The 20,168-nt window shown below is 39.8% G+C and overlaps 1 protein-coding gene across 1 annotated transcript; it reads left to right on the top strand.

Annotated features, from left to right (window-relative positions):
* The first annotated feature begins 1,142 nt into the window (after positions 1-1,142).
* On the top strand, positions 1,143-19,947 carry LOC121958971 (myosin heavy chain, fast skeletal muscle-like). The gene is made up of 39 exons (XM_088069654.1): positions 1,143-1,258; positions 1,337-1,564; positions 1,646-1,789; positions 2,703-2,859; positions 2,975-3,002; positions 3,096-3,204; positions 3,343-3,435; positions 3,523-3,586; positions 3,992-4,090; positions 4,182-4,285; positions 4,372-4,510; positions 4,695-4,813; positions 6,728-6,877; positions 6,962-7,132; positions 7,226-7,532; positions 7,629-7,720; positions 7,851-7,938; positions 8,030-8,147; positions 8,217-8,340; positions 9,261-9,397; positions 9,527-9,782; positions 9,880-10,122; positions 10,209-10,385; positions 10,459-10,604; positions 10,684-10,774; positions 10,854-11,243; positions 11,331-11,457; positions 11,551-11,669; positions 11,971-12,167; positions 12,289-12,472; positions 13,972-14,137; positions 14,875-14,999; positions 15,098-15,406; positions 15,495-15,698; positions 16,037-16,162; positions 17,075-17,245; positions 17,336-17,536; positions 17,725-17,856; positions 19,828-19,947. The coding sequence occupies exons 2-39, from the start codon at positions 1,361-1,363 to the stop codon at positions 19,843-19,845; spliced, it is 5,829 nt and encodes a 1,942-aa protein (XP_087925780.1). The 5' UTR covers positions 1,143-1,258; positions 1,337-1,360; the 3' UTR covers positions 19,846-19,947.
* Positions 19,948-20,168: the final 221 nt, after the last annotated feature.

Here is a 20,168-nt window from a genome sequence, read left to right as displayed (position 1 = left end):
TCTTGTGATGCGGTGTAGTTCGTTAATAGCCTAACATTAGCTTTTTACTTCTGCAGATTGTACTTAGTCTTCAAAAAATTATAAAAGTGATGTTAATTTGTAAGGATAATCTTGTTGAACAAAATGTGTAAGTATGCTTCTTTGCCACAGAGCTTTTTTTCTGCAATAATCCAAAATCTAATAAACAAAAATCGAACTTTCTTTGTGACAAAAGAATCAAGGTAAAACTAACTTCCATGACGGATGTAAATAAAATGTAATATAAGTGCTACGTAGGCTGCATCACTGTCAACCGTTATAGTTTTGGGTGTATAATGTTAGTATGTCATAAAAATATAATAAAAAAATAATCATAAAAAAACTCACAGTATTCAATGGTCAGTTAAGCTGTTAAAAAGACCCCCTCGAGAGTTGGGTTGCAGATGGTGTAAATTGAAAATGGTCCCCCCAGTGTATCTTTTTAACATTTTGTTAAAAAGATACATTGTTTGTTTGATTGTTTGCTTTTTAAATTTCATGCAGGTTTTATGTTAGCTCATGAATACTTATGCTGATATTTTGTTTAACATCTAAAAAAAGATCTGATCTCAACTGGTTAGGGCAACCCTGTTCAAATAAAGGTAAAATTCATTAATAAGATAAATAAAAAAAATACTACCCAGAATACACAGAACTTTTTCTTGTATTTGTTTTTTTAGGACACTGTACTGCCTGATAAAATCCGATAATAGCTGATAATTGTAGAGATGTATCCTTCACAGTACTCTTTGCCTCTAATCTTTCAGACACAGCTCTGAAGATGCTAAACAAACACTACATCGGTCTCTGCATGCTTGGAACATTTCAGCATCGATGTGAGAGCTGGATCTCTGGCAGAGGTCACCCTCCTTTGGCATTCATTCTTTTCTTGAGCTGCAGTTGCTCCCTGCCACGGATTTATAACAAAAGCTCGGTGACATCTCGGTGATATCACATGCCAAACTAATCGCTCCTCTCCACCCACATTCATTAGAGGCTTTGACCTAAATATAGGTGTTTGCTTTGCCTCCTTATGCACCAAGAGGGACCTTATAAAAGCAGTAAGGGTCAAAGCCGTCCACATTTTTCATCTGGAAGGAGTGCTGGTGAGGACACGCTCCTGTGTGATTGTTGAGTGGCTGTGATAGATACTGACTTTACTGTTGGGATTTGATCTTGTTTCTGATTCAGGTGACTCCAGGTGGAGGATACTTAAACAGACCTGGTGTAGCCCACAGAGGTAAGAGTTGATGTTGATTATGATCATTTCTGCAGTTATTAGAATCATCATTTTAACCTTTAACTATGGACCTTTCAGTCCCCTCCGGGGTGCGTTGCAGAGATGAGTTCGGATGCTGAAATGACTGTGTTTGGGGAGGCTGCCCCGTACCTGAGGAGACCCGAACGAGAGAGAATCGAAGCCCAAAATAAGCCCTTTGATGCTAAAACAGCAGTGTATGTGGTGGATCCAAAGGAGCTGTTTGTGAAGGGCACTCTGCAAAGCAAAGAAGGAGGCAAAGCCACCATTAAAACTAATGCAGGACAGGTACGTTAGCTGTGGACAAGGCAAATCACCCTCACGCTCCCCGTATTGTTCTGCTGATGAAGGGCACATCTCTCCTCACAGGTTGTAACGGTGAAGGATGACGACTTCTTCCCCATGAACCCGCCCAAGTTCGACAAGATCGAGGACATGGCCATGATGACCCACCTCAACGAGGCCGCCGTGCTGTATAACCTCAAAGAGCGTTACGCAGCGTGGATGATCTATGTGAGTAGTGCAACATTTGCTGTAGTTGATGATGGACATTCACACAAAATGCCCGAGCAGCTGACACCACGTAGACCACTGTTAGTTTGTGGTGCCCTGACGAAGGAAGCAATACCTACTTTTCATGCACTTTCAGTGGCAAGGATTAGACTAAAATTTGATTTTGAGAAATTGCATCCCTATACTTAATTATATATACAATATGTTAAGTCTGCAGTTAATCCTTGGAAACCTGGACTGACACCACTTTCCTAGTTCTGACGCCCGCATATGTGTTTAAACTTTCAAGCCATGAGCAAATTTGATTTCTCTTGGTAAAAAAAAAAAAAGTGCAATGAGCAACTTGGCAAGAAATGTTCAGCAATTACTGTGATTATTATGATTATTATTATTGATATTATTATCATTATCATTATTATTATTGTTATTATGTCATTGTTTTTTGAACATTGTTTTGTTTGTTTGTTTTACTTTTTTATTTGTTGGTTGTTGGGATTTCTTTCTATGTTTTGGGTAATTTCTTCTTAATTTTCTCATTTCCTTTTCCTCATGTTTTTGAAGAAAAGCAATATAGGCCAATTTACTCAGGTTTCAAAGGATTAATTATCTGACAGCCACAGGCAACAATCTGTAATGCTTTCTTTTTCATGTATTTTTTTGTGATATTCATATATATGTGATTTTAGAACCAAATTAGATCCAAACAAGCCAATATTGAGTTCACACGGGCTTATAAAACTTGTTGCAAACTGTGAGTCTTTTGTGTATCACTATTCTTTTAGAATTTGTTGATGTATCCTGCAACTTTTGTGTGTTTCTGTTGTTTTACATGCACTGTAATTAGGGAATCCTTGTAAAAGATCAGCTTTTCACCACATCCATGCTCACTTAGACAAATGTTTCTCTGTTTTAGACGTACTCTGGGCTCTTCTGCGTCACTGTGAACCCCTACAAGTGGCTCCCAGTGTACAACCAGGAGGTGGTGTTGGCCTACAGGGGCAAAAAGCGCCAGGAGGCTCCACCGCACATCTTCTCCATCTCCGACAACGCCTATCAGTTCATGCTTACTGGTAAACTGAAAATGGGAAAAAAATACATATTGTTATATTCAGTTATCTATAAGGTTAAGGTTCTGCTGCGATGTATGACACCTCTCTGATATGACTCTGGTGTTTTTTGTTGTAGATAGAGAAAACCAGTCCATCCTCATCACGTAAGCTACATGTCGATTGCTACAGCCTTTCTTTAAGGCTTTTTTTGTCAATGAGGAAATGAAACATTCCTGGTGTGTTTCTCTTGTGTGTAGTGGAGAATCTGGTGCAGGAAAGACTGTCAACACCAAACGGGTCATCCAGTACTTTGCGACAATCGCAGGGTCTGGGGACAGGAAAAAAGAAGCCTCTGGAAAATTACATGTAATGTTGTCATGATTGTATAGCCTTTGAAAAAGGTGTTACCGGTGGTTTACTAATAACCTTCCGTTGCATTTATATTTGCCAGCTGGCTTTTATCTGCATGTGTCATTTTGTGTTTTGTTCTCTCTGTTGCTGTAGGGGAACCTGGAGGATCAGATCATCTCGGCTAACCCACTGCTTGAGGCTTTTGGAAATGCCAAAACTGTCAGAAACGATAATTCGTCACGTTTTGTGAGTGACAAGACCGAAACTTTAGTATGACCCTTTTCTGACTGGTCACCTTGTTTCCTAAATTAATCTTTTATTTTCTTTTTTCAGGGCAAGTTCATAAGAATCCATTTTGGAACCTCAGGAAAACTGGCTTCCGCCGATATTGAAACTTGTGAGTTAGAATACAATGTAATAATTTACAGTTAGAGTGTTTTGTTTAACCCTTTGAAACCTGGAGGGACATTACTTTCATTGTGCTGCTTATTGACACATTTCAGCTGCTTTCAAATGCCTCTCAAAACGATTTAACCCTTTCAACCCTGAGCAAAGTGGTGCAATTTCGTTCAAAAATATTGGAAAAAGGCAAAGAGCAACTTTGTAATAAATACATCACAAATTGCAGCAGTTTTATGTTGGAACTATCTTCTTTCTGTCGAACTACACCCACACAGATGATAGAGTACTTACATGAAAGCAGTATAGGTTGATAAATAGCACCAGAGTTGAGGTGAAAAGTATGTATTTTTGATTTTAAGTGTGAACTGTCCCTTTAAGTCAACCCTGCTTCTTTTGGTAGATTTGCTGGAAAAATCCAGAGTAACGTTTCAGCTGTCTGCAGAGAGGAGTTACCATATTTTCTACCAGATCATGTCCAACAAGAAGCCTGAGCTGATAGGTAACATACTGGAGAACAGTCGTACATTTTGAGGAAATGTCTTGTTTATTGTTAGGATGTGATTTACCTTGCATATTATTTTTCCATCCAGAGACTCTCCTCATCTCCACCAACCCCTTCGACTACCCTTTTGTTAGCCAGGGGGAGATCAGCGTGGCCAGTATCGACGACAGTGAAGAGCTGATGGCCACAGATGTAAGTCGTATTTGCTCATCTTTTCTGTTTCACCCCTGCAAACATGCACTGAAACTAACACAAGCCCTGTTACGGTGTACTTTCAGAGTGCTATCGACACCCTGGGATTCACTGGGGAGGAGAGGATTGGCATCTACAAGCTAACAGGTGCTGTGATGCATTATGGGAATATGAAGTTCAAGCAGAAGCAGAGAGAGGAGCAGGCCGAGCCAGATGGGACAGAGGGTAAGTGTTACTGACAGGATTCTGACTTAATCTTTGGATTTCTTTTTTTTTTTCTTCTTGTTGCCATGATGATAGTCTCACGTTGTGTTTATGTAATGATCTTTATTTTTTATCTAACTTTTGCTCTCTTCTGTCACACTCTGCGTCATAGTTTTCTTACTTGATCTTTTTTTTCTTTGACCAGTGGCTGACAAAGCAGCTTACCTGATGGGTCTGAACTCTGCAGACCTGCTGAAAGCACTGTGTTACCCTAGAGTGAAGGTTGGCAATGAGTATGTGACCAAAGGACAGACTGTTCAGCAGGTACATGTGTGTTATAATGAAGTACTGTGAAAAACTCTGATGCAACCAAATAAGACTTTTATGTTGTTTACAATTTTACAAGTGTTATAGCACACATGCAAAAGCGTATTTCAATACTGTTAAGCTTGCAGATATCAGCCATATCCTTTATTTTGATAAAAATCTTTCTTGAATGCCCTTATGTAAATTAAAACACTTATTGGCTACTGTAATCATCCCCATTTTCTGTTCTAGCCAGAAAGTGATCCTTTGTAATTTAATTCTATGTTGACAAAAAAGTTTCAGTAAAAAAATGGAAATAACCCGCTTTCTTTTAGTATTTATCTTTTAACTAGGGCTGTCAAGCATTTAAAAAAAATCCAATTAATTACATGCTTTGTGATTAATGAATCTAAATGAATCGCATACATTTTGGCTGTGAAAGTATTTAAAATACTTCAGTTCAGCTGAATTTTCTGCAGATCAGTGAAGCAATGAATATCTGAATAATTTTTAGTGTGTTATGCATATGACTGACGTTTCCAGTCACTGTCAATGATGTGATTGCTAACTGAAGAGGCTGTGCTAGCTCAGACCTCTGGATTCGCTGCTAAATGCTTTCAGGTTTGAAGTGCTCAGATGAAAAATAATGTCACAAACCCGCTGTGGCCTTCAATGACACACCAGGTCAAAGGGCACCACGGAATGCAATTAGTCAGCATCATTTTTTTAACACGTTATTTTTTATTTTGGGATTAATTAATTGAAATCAACACTATATTTTGACAGCCCTACTTTTAACAAACGATCAACTGCCTATGTAAAAGCTTTCACAAGTACTGATAAACCTGCAGATAGCAATGCAATGCCATAGTCCAAGCGATTCAAAATTCTGAAGCCCCATTAGTCTGAAAAATGTCCCATTGGTTCGACGGAGTTTCTCAGAAAATTCAAACTCCCTGCAGTTAGTTTTAGTTTCCCAGCAGCATTTGAGCCACCAATCACCTGGTGTTTTTACCAACCTTCTTGTTTCCCAGCAGTCTTTGAGCAATCAACCCAAGGTGTTTTTACTGAACTTTCAAGGTGTTTCCCAGCTGTGTTTCACTGATCTGCCCCTGCTTCTCTAGTGACTTATGTGCCACCAAATGTGGGTGTTTAAAGCCAAAACATGACCTTTCCTATCCATAACCAAGTAATTTTGTGCCTAAATCTAAACACACATTTACCACAGCATTGTTGACAAATTTAACTTGTGATTGTCTGCCCATAGGGTTGCCTTAATACAGGAAGTGTGTTTTTTTAGGAGAAACAGGACTTTGGAGCAATAGGTGTTTGTTTTTGGAAAAACAGGCTGTTGGAAAAATGTGCTTTTAGTCCAACTGGATACTTTCCAGATTAACAGGGCTTCAGAATTTTGGAATAATAACCACCCAACTTAGCAATTCTTTTAGCCTGTTTTAGGGTTTGGTTTTACAGCAGGACAAGGTCGCACATGAAGAAATTTAGAGGATATTAGCTTGCTTCCACAGGGAAATATAATGTTATGTATTTATTTATTTATATATGTATATTTTACATTTTTTTACGTACCATTCCTGTCTCTTGACTCACTGCCAGTCAGACAGCATTCCTCACATGGGGCAGTTTTAATGTTTTTATGGCCAATATCATACAATATTGACTGGTCAGACATCAAGCAATATTACATGGTTAGACATGGCAACATCAATGTCTACTCCATCAAGCCAGATCAACCACAAATACTTCTTTGCTATTGGGTGGGGCTGCGACTTTAAAGGTAATAACTTGTCAGTTACTGAGGAACTTATGTGCTTGAAAGACACCACAAAAAGTTCATAGTGTAGTATTTTGTGTCCTTCAAAGGCCTTATTTCTTTGATGTTTTTGGATCTGACTGCTACATGTCATTTTGCAGGTGTATAATTCTATTGGTGCTTTGGCCAAATCAGTCTATGAGAAGATGTTTCTGTGGATGGTCCTCCGCATTAATCAGATGCTTGACACCAAGCAACCCAGGCAGTTCTTTATCGGAGTCTTGGACATTGCTGGGTTTGAAATATTTGATGTGAGTTTGCATTAAGTGTGTATCTGCTGTCATTTCTTACATTATTATGTGGTCATACTCTACAGTAAATGGTTTCTTTTGCAGTACAACAGTCTGGAACAGCTGTGTATCAATTTCACCAATGAGAAACTGCAACAGTTTTTCAATCATCACATGTTTGTGCTGGAGCAAGAGGAGTATAAGAAGGAAGGCATCGAGTGGGAGTTCATTGACTTTGGAATGGACTTGGCTGCTTGTATAGAGCTCATTGAAAAGGTCAGTTTATTCATGTACAATATTGCACATACTGTATATAGAAAAGAATGCATAGTGTTTTTGTATAATGTACTTTTGGACTGTCCTCAACAGCCAATGGGCATCTTTTCCATCCTTGAAGAGGAGTGTATGTTCCCCAAGGCGTCGGACACCACCTTCAAGAACAAACTGTACGACCAACATCTTGGAAAATCTAACAACTTCCAGAAGCCCAAACCTGTCAAAGGCAAGGCTGAGGCTCACTTTTCCCTGGTGCACTATGCTGGCACTGTGGACTACAGCATCACAGGCTGGTTGGACAAGAACAAGGACCCACTCAATGACACTGTAGTCCAGCTCTACCAGAAAGCCAGCCTGAAACTACTTGCTTTCCTCTATTCCAACTATTCTTCATCAGATGGTAAGAACTGATACTAAACTTTTTATTTTTATTATTTTTATTTAAAGGCCCGACTGTTCAGCCTTATAATGTACATAAAAACATTTGTTCTTTCAGACAACACAGCTGGAGGTAGTGGTGGTACTACTGTTAAGAAAACAGCAAAGAAGAAGGGCTCATCCTTCCAGACTGTGTCAGCCCTCTTCAGGGTAACTGCATAGTAAAACAATAAGGAATGTTCATAGTTTTGTTGAAAAAAAAAAAAAGTAATCCTGACGCAAACAATAAAATATTGCAACAATAGTTGTGCCAGGTATTGACATTGATCATCTCGTACAGGAGAACCTGGGGAAGCTAATGACAAATCTCAAGAGCACCCATCCTCACTTTGTTAGGTGTCTGATTCCAAATGAAACCAAAACTCCAGGTATTTCTTTTCATGTTACAAACATTTTATCACATTAGTTAAACACTATCTCCAACAGCTCAGTTATCATGTGGTTCTGGCTGATTTTCAGGCATTATGGAACACCATCTGGTTATCCATCAGCTGCGCTGTAATGGTGTGCTAGAGGGTATCAGGATCTGCAGGAAGGGCTACCCAAGCAGGATCCTGTACGGGGACTTCAAGCAGAGGTAAGAAGCAGTAGAATGGATGTATGAAAAACGAAGAAAAAACTAACTTTTCTCTCATTTTTCTTGTAGGTACAAAGTACTGAATGCTAGTGTAATTCCCGAGGGACAATTCATTGACAACAAGAAAGCTGCTGAGAAGCTCTTGGGGTCTATCGATGTGGATCACACCCAGTATAAGTTTGGGCATACCAAGGTAATTTATTTTAAGTTTGAGGGCCTCAGTCTGTTAGAACTCTAGCTCTTAAGGGATCATCTAACAACATTTGAAACTTCCTTTTCAAAATCAGAAAAGGGTTGGCTGTGTCAGTCGGTTTTTAGAACTTTTTGGAAAAGACCCTCTGACAATCATGCAATCTTACAAAAATCTGAAAGTGTACACCAAAATTCACACTTACATGATTCATTTTGTTGTGACTAGAAAGACGCACTAAAGCTACAAAGTAGTGTAAAGAGTGAGAAAGTCTGATTTAGGTGGGAGGGAAGGCAGGTGGATTGGTTAAACAGACACAGGACTTTCATGCAGGAGGCTGCTGGGTTTATTTTTTACATGGGAAACAAAAAGGAAAATGTAGTTATTTTAACAGCATAATGGAGTATGTTGTAGTTTGTCATGTGACAAACATGATGCATGTCCTATGAGATAAGTCACACCATGTTACTTCAGTAACAAACTGACTTATTTTAAGCCAAACCATCAACTTTTTTCTAAAACTAGCCATGTAGTTTTGGTGTGACCGTTTCACATCGCTAACCACGTGTTTAAAACTGCGCCAGTTAATGGTCATATATGAGCACTACAGTTATCCACTGCTTATTTGGATAACACTCCTATAGACCATAGTCTGAGGGTAGGAACAAAAGATTTTTGTGGGTGTATGGGTTGAAGGACTTGTTGAGAGTTTGAGGGCAAGTTTGACACAATCAGAAAAGGCTATAATGGCAGGATTTTTGCTGCACCTTCAAATGTAGCCTTTCAGAACAAATATTAACACTTTTGCAGTTGATATATCATACTTTGTTAATTGTTTCAAGCCTTGATGTTAAACCTCTGTAGTTTATTGATGAAGTATCCAAACGTATCTCAACATATGCCAAACTTTTCCTTTCCTGTAGGTATTTTTTAAAGCAGGGCTCTTGGGTCTACTAGAAGAGATGAGGGATGAAAAACTGGCCTCTCTCATCACCATAACTCAAGCCTTGTGTCGTGGCTTTCTGAGAAGGAAGGAGTATCAGAAAATGACAGAAAGGAGGTAATCAGAACTGTGGTAGATTATGATCAGTGGTCTCATGTACATTAAAGCCTGTAGGTCTAATAAAATTGCATGATTTCTTCTTAGTTGATCAAAACATGAACACTGAAACAAACTCCATCTTTTCAGAGAATCTATTTATATTGTCCAGTACAACATTCGCTCTTTTATGAATGTAAAACACTGGCCATGGATGAAGCTCTACTTCAAGATCAAGCCACTCTTGAGGAGTGCTGAGACTGAGAAGGAGATGGCCATCATGAAAGTGGAGTTTGCCAAGTGTAAGGAGGATTTAGCCAAAGCTGAGGGTAAGAGGAAGGAAATGGAAGCCAAAATGGTTTCCCTGCTCCAGGAGAAGAATGACTTGGTTCTGCAGATTCACACTGTGAGTAGAGAAAACTCACATTTTGTAATAGATAATGCTGTTTAAGTAAGTCAAAACAAAGTGGAACTGCATGCACATTGTGTTTTATATTTTATAGGAAAGTGAGAGTCTGGCAGATGCAGAGGAAAGATGTGAAGGGCTGATTAAGAACAAGATTTTGCTGGAGGCTAAAACAAAAGAACTCAGCGAAAGACTGGAGGATGAGGAGGAGGTGAATGCCGAACTGACCGCCAGGAGGAGGAAGCTGGAGGACGAGTGCTCTGAGCTGAAAAAAGACATTGATGACTTGGAGCTTACCTTAGCTAAAGTGGAGAAGGAAAAGCATGCCACTGAAAACAAGGTCTGCGTCAACTTGGCGGCCATCTGAGCATCAAACCCAGTAACTCAAGCATTTACTAACACATCTTCTTCTTTTTACACATTCAGGTGAAGAATCTGACTGAAGAAATGTCATCTCTTGATGATACCATCGCCAAGTTATCAAAGGAGAAGCTGGCCCTGCAGGAGGCTCACCAGCAGACACTGGATGACCTGCAAGCAGAGGAAGACAAAGTCAACTGTCTGACCAAAGCCAAGGTCAAGCTGGAGCAACAAGTTGATGATGTAAGTCCATGGACAGTACTTCTTTGACATCATAGCATGTATGACCTTACTAATTTCACTGTCCATGTGGTAGCTTGAGGGCTCTCTGGAACAAGAGAAGAAGATTCGCATGGAAATCGAGAGGGCCAAAAGGAAGCTTGAAGGAGATCTGAAACTAACTCAAGAATCCATAATGGATCTGGAAAATGACAAGCAACAGCTGGAGGACCGCATTAAAAAGTAAATACTGGTGCAGGTACATCTAAGCATAATGAAAAGTCCTTAGTACATGCTCTAATCATATGGTTTTGCATGACAGGAAAGACTTTGAATTCAGCCAACTTTTGTCCAAAATTGAGGATGAGCAGAATGTGACCTTACAATCTCAGAAGAGGATGAAGGAGCTTCAGGTACTAAGAAAACTTGAGGGTTAACTGAAAATTTGTTGCAAGCCAGCGAATGATCTTAGGTTTTTGTTGCTTAACCCAGGCCCGTATCGAAGAGCTGGAAGAGGAGATTGAAGTGGAGCGTGTTGCCAGGGCCAAAGTGGAGAAGCAACGGTCCGATCTCTCCAGAGAGCTGGAGGAGATCAGCGAGAGGCTGGAGGAGGCTGGAGGAGCCACCGCCTCTCAGATAGAGATGAACAAGAAGCGAGAGGTCGAGTTTCAGAAACTGAGACGAGACCTGGAAGAGTCGACCCTCCACCACGAGGCCACGGCCGCGGTTTTAAGAAAGAAACACGCCGACAGTGTGGCTGAGCTGGGAGAACAGATTGACAACTTACAGAGAGTCAAACAGAAGCTGGAGAAGGAGAAGAACGAGTACAAAATGGAGATCGATGACCTGTCCAGCAACGTAGAGGTCATGGTCAAGGCAAAGGTTAGCTAAACAAGTATGCAGAGGATATGTAATCCATAACACATGGTTAATCAACTTTTTATTAATTAATTGTTGTCAATCTGGCAGATGAATTATGAGAAGATGTGTCACTCCCTCGAAGACCAACTGAGTGAATACAAGACGAAAAATGATGAGAACGCTCGTCTGATCACTGAAATAAATGCTCAAAGGGCAAGACTTCAGAATGAAAATGGTATAGCACTGAGTCACACCATTTCCAAGAGACTTCTGAAGTTCAGCTATTTTCTCTATTTTCTAACATTGTTTTTTCAAATCCCTTGAACAGGGGAGTTTTCTCGTCTTCTCGAGGAGAAAGAAGCAATACTCTCTCAGATGTCGAGGGCTAAACTTGGCTTCACTCAGCAAGTTGAGGAACTGAAGAGGCACACTGAGGAAGAATCAAAGGTTTGTTGCACTGCATGCAATCCGTGGCTTAAATTATGGTAACCCTTTCAAACCTGAGCAGTTTGGCTTTATTTGTATAACTGACTTAATAGGATCTTTTTCGCTGGGTTTCATTTTATTTAGAGAGAAAATGGCCCTTCTACTGTGGCTGTCAAGGATGTTAAAGAAATAGTTAGACATTTAGGGGAATGTGCTCATCCACCAGTAGAGAGTTATTGAGCTTAGCATAAGAGCCTCCAGATATAATCAGATTTGAACAAATGGTTTCTTCCATTTAAAGCCAATTCTGCCTCTCTGTCAGGCTAAGAACGCCCTCGCCCACGCTCTCCAGTCTGCCCGTCATGACTCTGATCTGCTGAGGGAACAGTTTGAGGAGGAGCAGGAGGCCAAGGCTGAGCTCCAGAGAGCAATGTCCAAAGCCAACAGTGAGGTGGCCCAGTGGAGAACCAAATATGAGACTGATGCCATCCAGCGCACTGATGAACTAGAGGAGGCCAAGTGAGACTTGTTCTCATGCATGTACCATAGATGAGAAAAACAAGTATAAACACAAGAAGTGGAACATGTGCAGTGTAAGAAAGTGCCAATCATTAGTCATGCTTGATTGTCTTATGCTCAGGAAAAAGCTCGCCCAGCGTTTGCAGGAGGCTGAGGAGGCCATTGAAGCTGTGAATGCCAAGTGCTCGTCTTTGGAGAAGACGAAGCAGAGGCTGCAAGGAGAGGTGGAGGACCTTATGGCTGATGTGGAAAGGGCAAATGCTCAAGCAGCCAGCCTGGATAAAAAGCAGAGAACCTTTGATAAGGTAATAGAGACATCCTGCCAGTTAATTCTGTTACACCGTCACAGCATGTCATAGATGCAAACAGTCAGCAATGTTTTCATTCTCGAAAACTTCATTGTATGTCTTGCTAGTCACTTTTGTTGATTGATATATAGACCAATATACCATCCTGCCAAATGACCATTTTTATTTTAATTCTCACCCCAAATTACGCAAATTGTTTTTCTTACATGCCTCCTCCATGAAGAATCCAAACACACTATTTGTGCAGTATGATCCAAGTCTCATATTTGCTTAGAACTCTCCAAACAGCCAGCCCTTTCAACACGTTCTCCTTCAGAACTCATAAAACATTGCTGCTTTGCAGTGGACTTTCGTGTCTACATATTACGTTTTATGTATCCTTGTGCATCTGCTCTTTATATTCTGTGATGCCACTACTCTGATGTCAACACAAGCACTAATTATGTTTAGGCAACAAAAGACATCTACAAGTGCACGTGTTGATACAGGTGGTTATGATTAAGGGAAGAAGACACATGGAAAGGTGTAGAAAAAACCATCACATTCAGACGTGTTTGTGCCGCTGTTTAATAACACTGAACTTATTCTGTCCGGTCGCGTTCTCACCTTATGCTCTCCTGCGGCGATTCAGGTGCACATAAAAGTTACTACTGTCAAAGCAGTCGTATTTTGGTTCAGATTGAGAATGGGTTCACCCTTCCCAATGAGGGACTGAATGGAAAGTGAAACTTATCTATGCTATTTCAAGTCCAGGCTTCATTGACAAGAACAGTAATTTTACCACAGTCAGTTATTTTGCTGTTGCAAAGATTTAGTTTGGATACACATTTGAAGTCATACAGTAAAAGAAACAGTTAAACAGTTACAAAAAAGCTAACTAATCGAGGCAGTGGTACACCAGCAACTCTCATATTCAGTGAGATAAAACTACTGTTTTTGTCAGTGGAGTCTGGCTTTGAAGAGAGAAAAGTTGAGTTTCACTTTCGGTTCAGTTCCGTCACAAAGGGCCGTCTGTATGGGAAACAGAGTGTATGACTGGATAAATGACACTTGCATTATACTGCACACGTTTAGTGAGAGTTTGTAAACGTGTGTTTTGATACAGTTTTGCTGTCATAAACGCTGACTCGTATGACTTCAATTCATCAAGAATTTTCTCTGTTTTTGGATTCTTGTTCATCATATAAAAATGCATGAACAGGAAAGTTTTCCTCACAAATTCAGCATAACACAAGATGATTAATTTTGTCTACAGATGATCATTTAGAAGGTGAATTATTTTCAACTCCAGTTACATGATAGGTCATAAAAATTTGATGTAGGGTGAAGATTTCATGCAATTTCTTTAAAATATAAAAGAACTGGATTTTTAGCTTAAGCAACTATAACTGATGTATGTGATCACCTGGAGAGAAACAGCAATTGGCACAAAAAGCTCAAATCTTATAAATCAGAAAACCGTCCTCATCCAAACCATCATTTTGTGTGTTCCTTAGATTCTGGCTGAGTGGAAGCAGAAGTATGAAGAGAGTCAGGCTGAGCTGGAGGGATCACAGAAAGAGTCTCGCTCCCTCAGCACTGAGCTCTTCAAAATGAAGAACTCTTATGAGGAAGCTTTGGAGCACCTCGAGGTCCTCAAACGAGAGAATAAAAACCTGCAACGTACGTTTATGACTGTCAAATCATACTGCTTTCTTCAAAGACAGTTTCATCTGGAACATGTTTGACAGTCAATCAGATGATGTCATGAAAAAGTAAAGTCTCAGCAAACTGGCTTGATTTCTTTCAAAAGTGGGAAGAGGGAAATGAACAACTTATAAGAAGGAATGAGCCAAAAATCTGCAACAAATTAGTTACAAAGTACAAGAAAAACACCTGAAAATTTGCACAATAAAACGGAGTATGGAGTAAAAAAAAAACAACAAAGAAATAACCTTACAAAAAGGCTTAAAAATGTTAATTCTGTAACATGATCTTAAAGATACACATATGTAATCATGATAATTGTTAAATCTAGTTTTCTCAACATTTAACTTTTCAAAAAGAAATGTTCTTTATCTACTTATTTATACTTATTATACTAAGGCATCTGATAACAGCAGAAGAAAATCAATATCTGTCCAGGTTCAAAAAGGTTCAAAATCCTTTAAAATTTTAGAAAAGTCAGGGAAATTTGTTGTACGTAATAACATTGTAACAGCTATTTTTCGTGAATAGCCTTTCAGATGATGTAACATAACGTAACATAACATAATATAATATAGGTTGTTGAACAGTCATAGAAAAGACAAGACAGTTGCGTGTACTGCCAATAGTGGACATTAATAGAGGAATCATTTTTTTGTTTGCTGGTTTTGTTTGGTTGTTAAGTGAAGAAATGTGTTCCAATGTGTTTCCAGAGGAAATCTCTGATTTGACTGAACAGCTTGGAGAGAATGGTAAAGCCATTCATGAGCTGGAGAAGATGAAGAAACAAACTGAGACTGAGAAGACAGAGATCCAGACTGCTTTAGAAGAAGCTGAAGTAACTTCAAGAATTAAAAAAAAAAATTATATACTTTTATGTAAATTTCAGTGCACAGTTTATCAACTACTATATACTTATATTTGTCTGTACTCAAGGCTTCACTGGAACACGAGGAATCCAAAATTCTGCGCATCCAGCTGGAGCTCACTCAAGTCAAAGGAGAGGTTGATCGCAGGCTGGCTGAGAAGGATGAGGAGATTGAGCAGATGAAACGCAACCACCAGCGCGTCGTGGAAACAATGCAGTCCGCCTTGGATTCTGAGACCCGCTGCAAGAACGATGCCATGAGAATCAGGAAGAAAATGGAGACTGACCTCAACGAGATGGAGATCCAGCTGAGCCACGCTAACCGACAGGCAGCTGAGGCCCAGAAGCAGCTGAGGAACATGCAAGCACACCTCAAAGTGAAATACTGTTTACTCTGCTTCACCACAAAGTTATTAGCTTTTAAAAGTCAGTTTGGGTAAATCTCACCATCCTGCTTCTCTGCAGGAGCAAACCCTTCACCTGGATGAGGCCCTGCGGAACCAGGAGGACCTGAAGGAGCAGGCGGCCATTGTGGAGCGCAGGAGCAGCCTGTTGCAGGCTGAGGTGGAGGAGCTCAGAGCTGCTTTGGAGCAGTCGGACAGAAGCCGGAAATTAGCAGAACAGGAGCTGGTTGATGCCTGTGAAAGAGTCGGGCTGCTGCACTCTCAGGTAAGCACCATAGGACTAGGGATATCTTTCTGGTTGCCATTTTGGGGAAAAAAAGAAGATACAAAACTGCGGCTGCTACAGTAGCTTGGCTATCCAGTACCATGTGTTGGAAATGCGCCAAAAGAGTTGTAAAATTAATCATAGAAAGCTTAACAGATTGAAAAATGTTCTTTGCGATTAATTGACGTCCCTAAAGTAGACCATTGGAATCTCATGGGACAGCAGTCAGGGGAGACCAAAACGCAGTGAAAAGAGAGAGAAAAATAGACCCTGAATGAAGAGTGTGGAGCAGAACGAAAGTCTTCTTTACAGTTTCTTGATTATTCCTTTGAACACAGAACGCCAGTCTCCTCAGCTCCAAGAAGAAGCTGGATGCAGATGTGTGCCAGTTGCAGGGCGAGGTGGAGGATGCAATCCAAGAGGCTCGCAATGCAGAGGAAAAAGCCAAGAAGGCAATCACCGATGTAAGTATTCTGCACTTTACCTCTAATTCCTTCTGGAAGTTACTGCTTCTTACATTGTGATAAAAACTGAAAGTTAAAAGTGATGACTATCAAGCAGCCTGGCTGCCCCTATACATTCTGATGCTATAAGGTCCAGCTTGATAACAAGCTTTCATTTGGGATTCAGGCTCAAAATGCTGAAACCCTGTTGTTTTGGCAATTTATTGTAAACAATCTTTTTCTTCATAAATGTTTTCACAAATTTTCATCAGATGGTTCATCGTAGACACCTAAAATTGTAACCAGTTATTGGAGGTTGTGTGCAAATGCTGCCCAAGAAATATGACCCCAGATGGTCTGATTAGGTCTCTGAAATCAAAGGTCAGAATTTTAAACTTTGAAACGTCATAATTCCTATGCCAGAAATCCAGTTTACACAAAACACAAATTGCGGCATAACACAAATCAGACCATTTATCAGAAAGTTTTAGTTCAATTATTACAAAACTTGCAGGTTATGGTGTATTTTGAAATTGTTTAGTAAGGAGCACCACCAGTTCCATTCAATTGCATTGTTCAAGGTGCAGAATTTGGCCATAAATCAGTTACAGTTTGTCCAAAAATCCCCAGACTTGATGGATGTTTCTAACTAAGCTGTTGAAAAGGGTCCCTAAAATATTTTCAAAATTCACCAATAGGGTGTAACGACATTGCCCGTGAGCCAACAGAGAGTCGATCTTAATGAATAAGCATATGTCGCATTGTCATAAAGCCTGTTCGTTATCATTAATGCAGATGTTATTAACTGTCCAAGGTCACAATCCTTCACGGTTTGGGTTGGCTTGAACCTGGCAGTTGCTGCTTACAAACATTTGGTATTTGATGTGATAAATTATACATCAGACACCAGTTGAGCTTACTGTGTTCTTTTAGGCCGCCATGATGGCAGAGGAGCTGAAGAAAGAGCAGGACACCAGCAGCCACCTGGAGAGGATGAGGAAGAACCTGGAGGTGTCTGTGAAGGACCTGCAGCACCGCCTGGATGAGGCTGAGAGCCTGGCTTTGAAGGGGGGCAAGAAACAGCTCCAGAAACTGGAAACCCGGGTATCACACTCATCCATAACAGGAGTCACGTAGCGTTATTCAGAGCAAAAATGAAAGCTGATGTTGGTTTGTGGGGTTTTTCTCTTGCAGGTGCGTGAGCTGGAGAGTGAAGTGGAGACTGAACAGAAGAGATCTGCTGATTCCGTCAAGGGAATTCGTAAATATGAGAGGAGAGTGAAGGAGCTAACGTACCAGACTGAGGAGGACAAGAAGACTGTTGTGAGACTGCAGGACCTGGTGGACAAGCTGCAGCTCAAAGTCAAGGCTTACAAACGGCAGAACGAAGAGGCTGTAAGTTCTTCTTCAACTGGCAGAAAAACAAACAAGAATTGTGTTTTTGTGATATTATTATTGTTAGTTTTTAATTTATTTTATGATTATAGCTCACTATGTGTATTTTTTTTATTTTACGACTATACCTAACTTTGATTTTGTTGTTTTTTTATGATAATAGCCCACCATGTTTTTTTTTGCTTCAGGAAGAGCAGGCAAATTCTCATCTTGCTAAGCTAAGGAAGGTGCAGCATGAGCTGGAGGAGGCTCAGGAGCGGGCCGACATTGCAGAGTCCCAGGTCAACAAGATGAGAACCAAGAGCAGAGATTTTGGAAAGGTAACACTTGACACATTTATGGTTGAAAGTACAAAGACCATAGGAGTTTGCAGATATACCTGTAGTAAACCTGCACAGTGGCAGCTCCCACATGGATGAGAGCACCAGTGCAACACATCAGTAGCTGTGTACAGTCCACATATGCTTCAGATTAAATGGCACCCAGAGTAGAGTTTAAAAAACTAGGCCCGACCCATGGCAGCAGTTTTGTCCCTAAGCCTGATTAAAAAACAGACTTTGTACTGTAAAAATAGGCCTAGAGTATATTGCATTTTATATATTATGACATACATTTGTTTTTTAGTCTGTCATCTCATGTATCACAGGTTTGGCAAAGCAGGCTGCGCTCCTCGGTGCGTCTAGTACACACAACAATGCAGCACGCAGACGCTGATCACCACTTTCCTCAGCATGTTGTTTACATCTCTTCCACTGCTGGGGAAGCAGACACACAAACTGCCAACCAGCTTGCTTTGCAGTTCGCCATTTCTCTTTCTCTCGTTTTCCTCCTTCTGTCACCTGCGCTCTCTCTCTCTTCACCAGTTCTCCACATGTTCCGTCGTTTTCCATCTCTCTCCACCCTATTTCTCTTTTTTCCCCCTCTTTATTCAGTCCATTAAAACTGCTGCCAGAGTGCCATTTAAGCATGAGACCGTTCACACAGTTTAAATGTTTCATAAAACATTTTCATAAAAAAAACAAACAGTTTCATAAAAATGAACAAATAAATAAACGTTAATTTGGATAGAACCTGACCTGATTCAAGCCCTAGGGAATAGTGAGAAATTACAGCCAAGCCTGGTCCCGAGCTGGGCCCGAGCCCAGTGGGTCGGGTCAGGCCCAGTCAGGTTCGGGCAGAGAATCAAAGCTCTAACACAGAGACCCTCGTGGATTTACAGTAGCTGTTCTAGCACATTTGGAGCCCTAGGCAAGGTTCCCAAATGTCACAAAAGCTACATTTGACAGATTACATTGAATGCATCATGAGAACGTTAAAGTTTAGGGCTGTTTCTGGTTAAAAAAGGATCTTACTAATTAACAAAAAGCTCTGTCTCTGTAGGGAACCTTTCCATCATGTTGTCAGGCATGTAGAGTACCAACCTGAGCCTGCCAGTGCCAAAAACAACCACCTTAAGGGAACGTCGGTGGTCATTTGCCCGCAGCAGTCACATTGCAGCCTGGTCAACTGCAGCGCTCTCACTTAATACAAGGCCAGCTTAAAAAAACTGTTATTCCTGTTAGTCACATAATCATAGAAATGTGGGAAAATGGGTTGAAAAATACCCAAATTACCCATTAAGACACTGAAATAGGTGAATCTGATTGGAAATTTACTATCCAGGAAATACCCTTTTCAGAGAGCTCAATGTTACTTACTGTGTGTTGATGACATTATACGTTATTTAACTCTTTGAAATCAAATTGGCATGGTTTCTTTCAAAAATATAGGAAGAAGGCAATGGGCAACTTAAGAAATTACCAAAAAAAAATTGAGAAAAGGGCAAGAAAATTCCTTGAAAATTATTATTTTTTTAAATATAGATGAAAAGAAGAAAATACCTACAATTGTAACAATATTATAAAAAATATAATCATTTTAGAACATAATTTTAAATATGTAATTATGATAATGCTTTATCGTTATATTTTTTCTTTTTTCCCTTGACATTTTCCCTAGCTTTTTTTTCCAATTAGAATCTATTTTATAAGGGTTACAAGATGTTTTCAGAAAAACTTAGGAAAATGTCCAGAAAACTATATTCATGATTCTTTTAATGCTATATTTAAAATTATGCTACCAAAAATATATATACCATTTTAGTGCAATTTCCTTGTTCATTTTTATCTTTTACTTTTGTTTTTGTGCTGATCTTATCATTTTCTTGTTTGTTTTTTACTTTTATTTATTTATTTTGCTTATTTTCAGAAAATCATTTATAGTTCCTTTCCTTCTTTCCTGTCCTGTCTCAGGCTGCTGAATCTGAGTAGACCTTTGCAGCGATGACACAGAAGACATCCTATATGGACATTTTTAGTTTTTAGAGTTGTTTTGCTGTGAGACTGTAGCAGAATAAAGTGGTGTGAAGCATGGGTGTGGTCTGATTTTAATGTTTTAATGTTAGATATATTGTCCAGACATGTTTCTGAATATCAGCACAAAGGACTGGATGCTGAGTATTTATCATAGTTCTTGGTGTATTAGCAGATTAGTGGCATTGTAGTGATAATGAGGCAGACAGAGAAGTCACTTTAACACATAATCAGTTTGATAGAAGCGGTGTGAGTTTCTATAAGTCCCTCTGACTCTCATT

Source organism: Plectropomus leopardus, chromosome 19 (genome assembly GCF_026936395.1).
Source record: "Plectropomus leopardus strain MGB_pleo_1.0 chromosome 19, ASM2693639v1, whole genome shotgun sequence".
NCBI classification, from domain to species: Eukaryota; Metazoa; Chordata; class Actinopteri; order Perciformes; family Serranidae; genus Plectropomus; species Plectropomus leopardus.
This window is presented reverse-complemented; position numbering and strand designations above follow the sequence as displayed.

Excerpts from the sequence above, each read along its gene's own strand:
- LOC121958971 (XM_088069654.1), top strand. The coding sequence starts at position 1,361 with ATGAGTTCGGATGCTGAAATGACTGTGTTTGGGGAGGCTGCCCCGTAC. Across the intron at positions 3,436-3,522 it reads ACGATAATTCGTCACGTTTT|GGCAAGTTCATAAGAATCCA; the intron begins GTGAGTGACAAG and ends TTCTTTTTTCAG. Across the intron at positions 6,878-6,961 it reads CTGGGTTTGAAATATTTGAT|TACAACAGTCTGGAACAGCT; the intron begins GTGAGTTTGCAT and ends TTTCTTTTGCAG.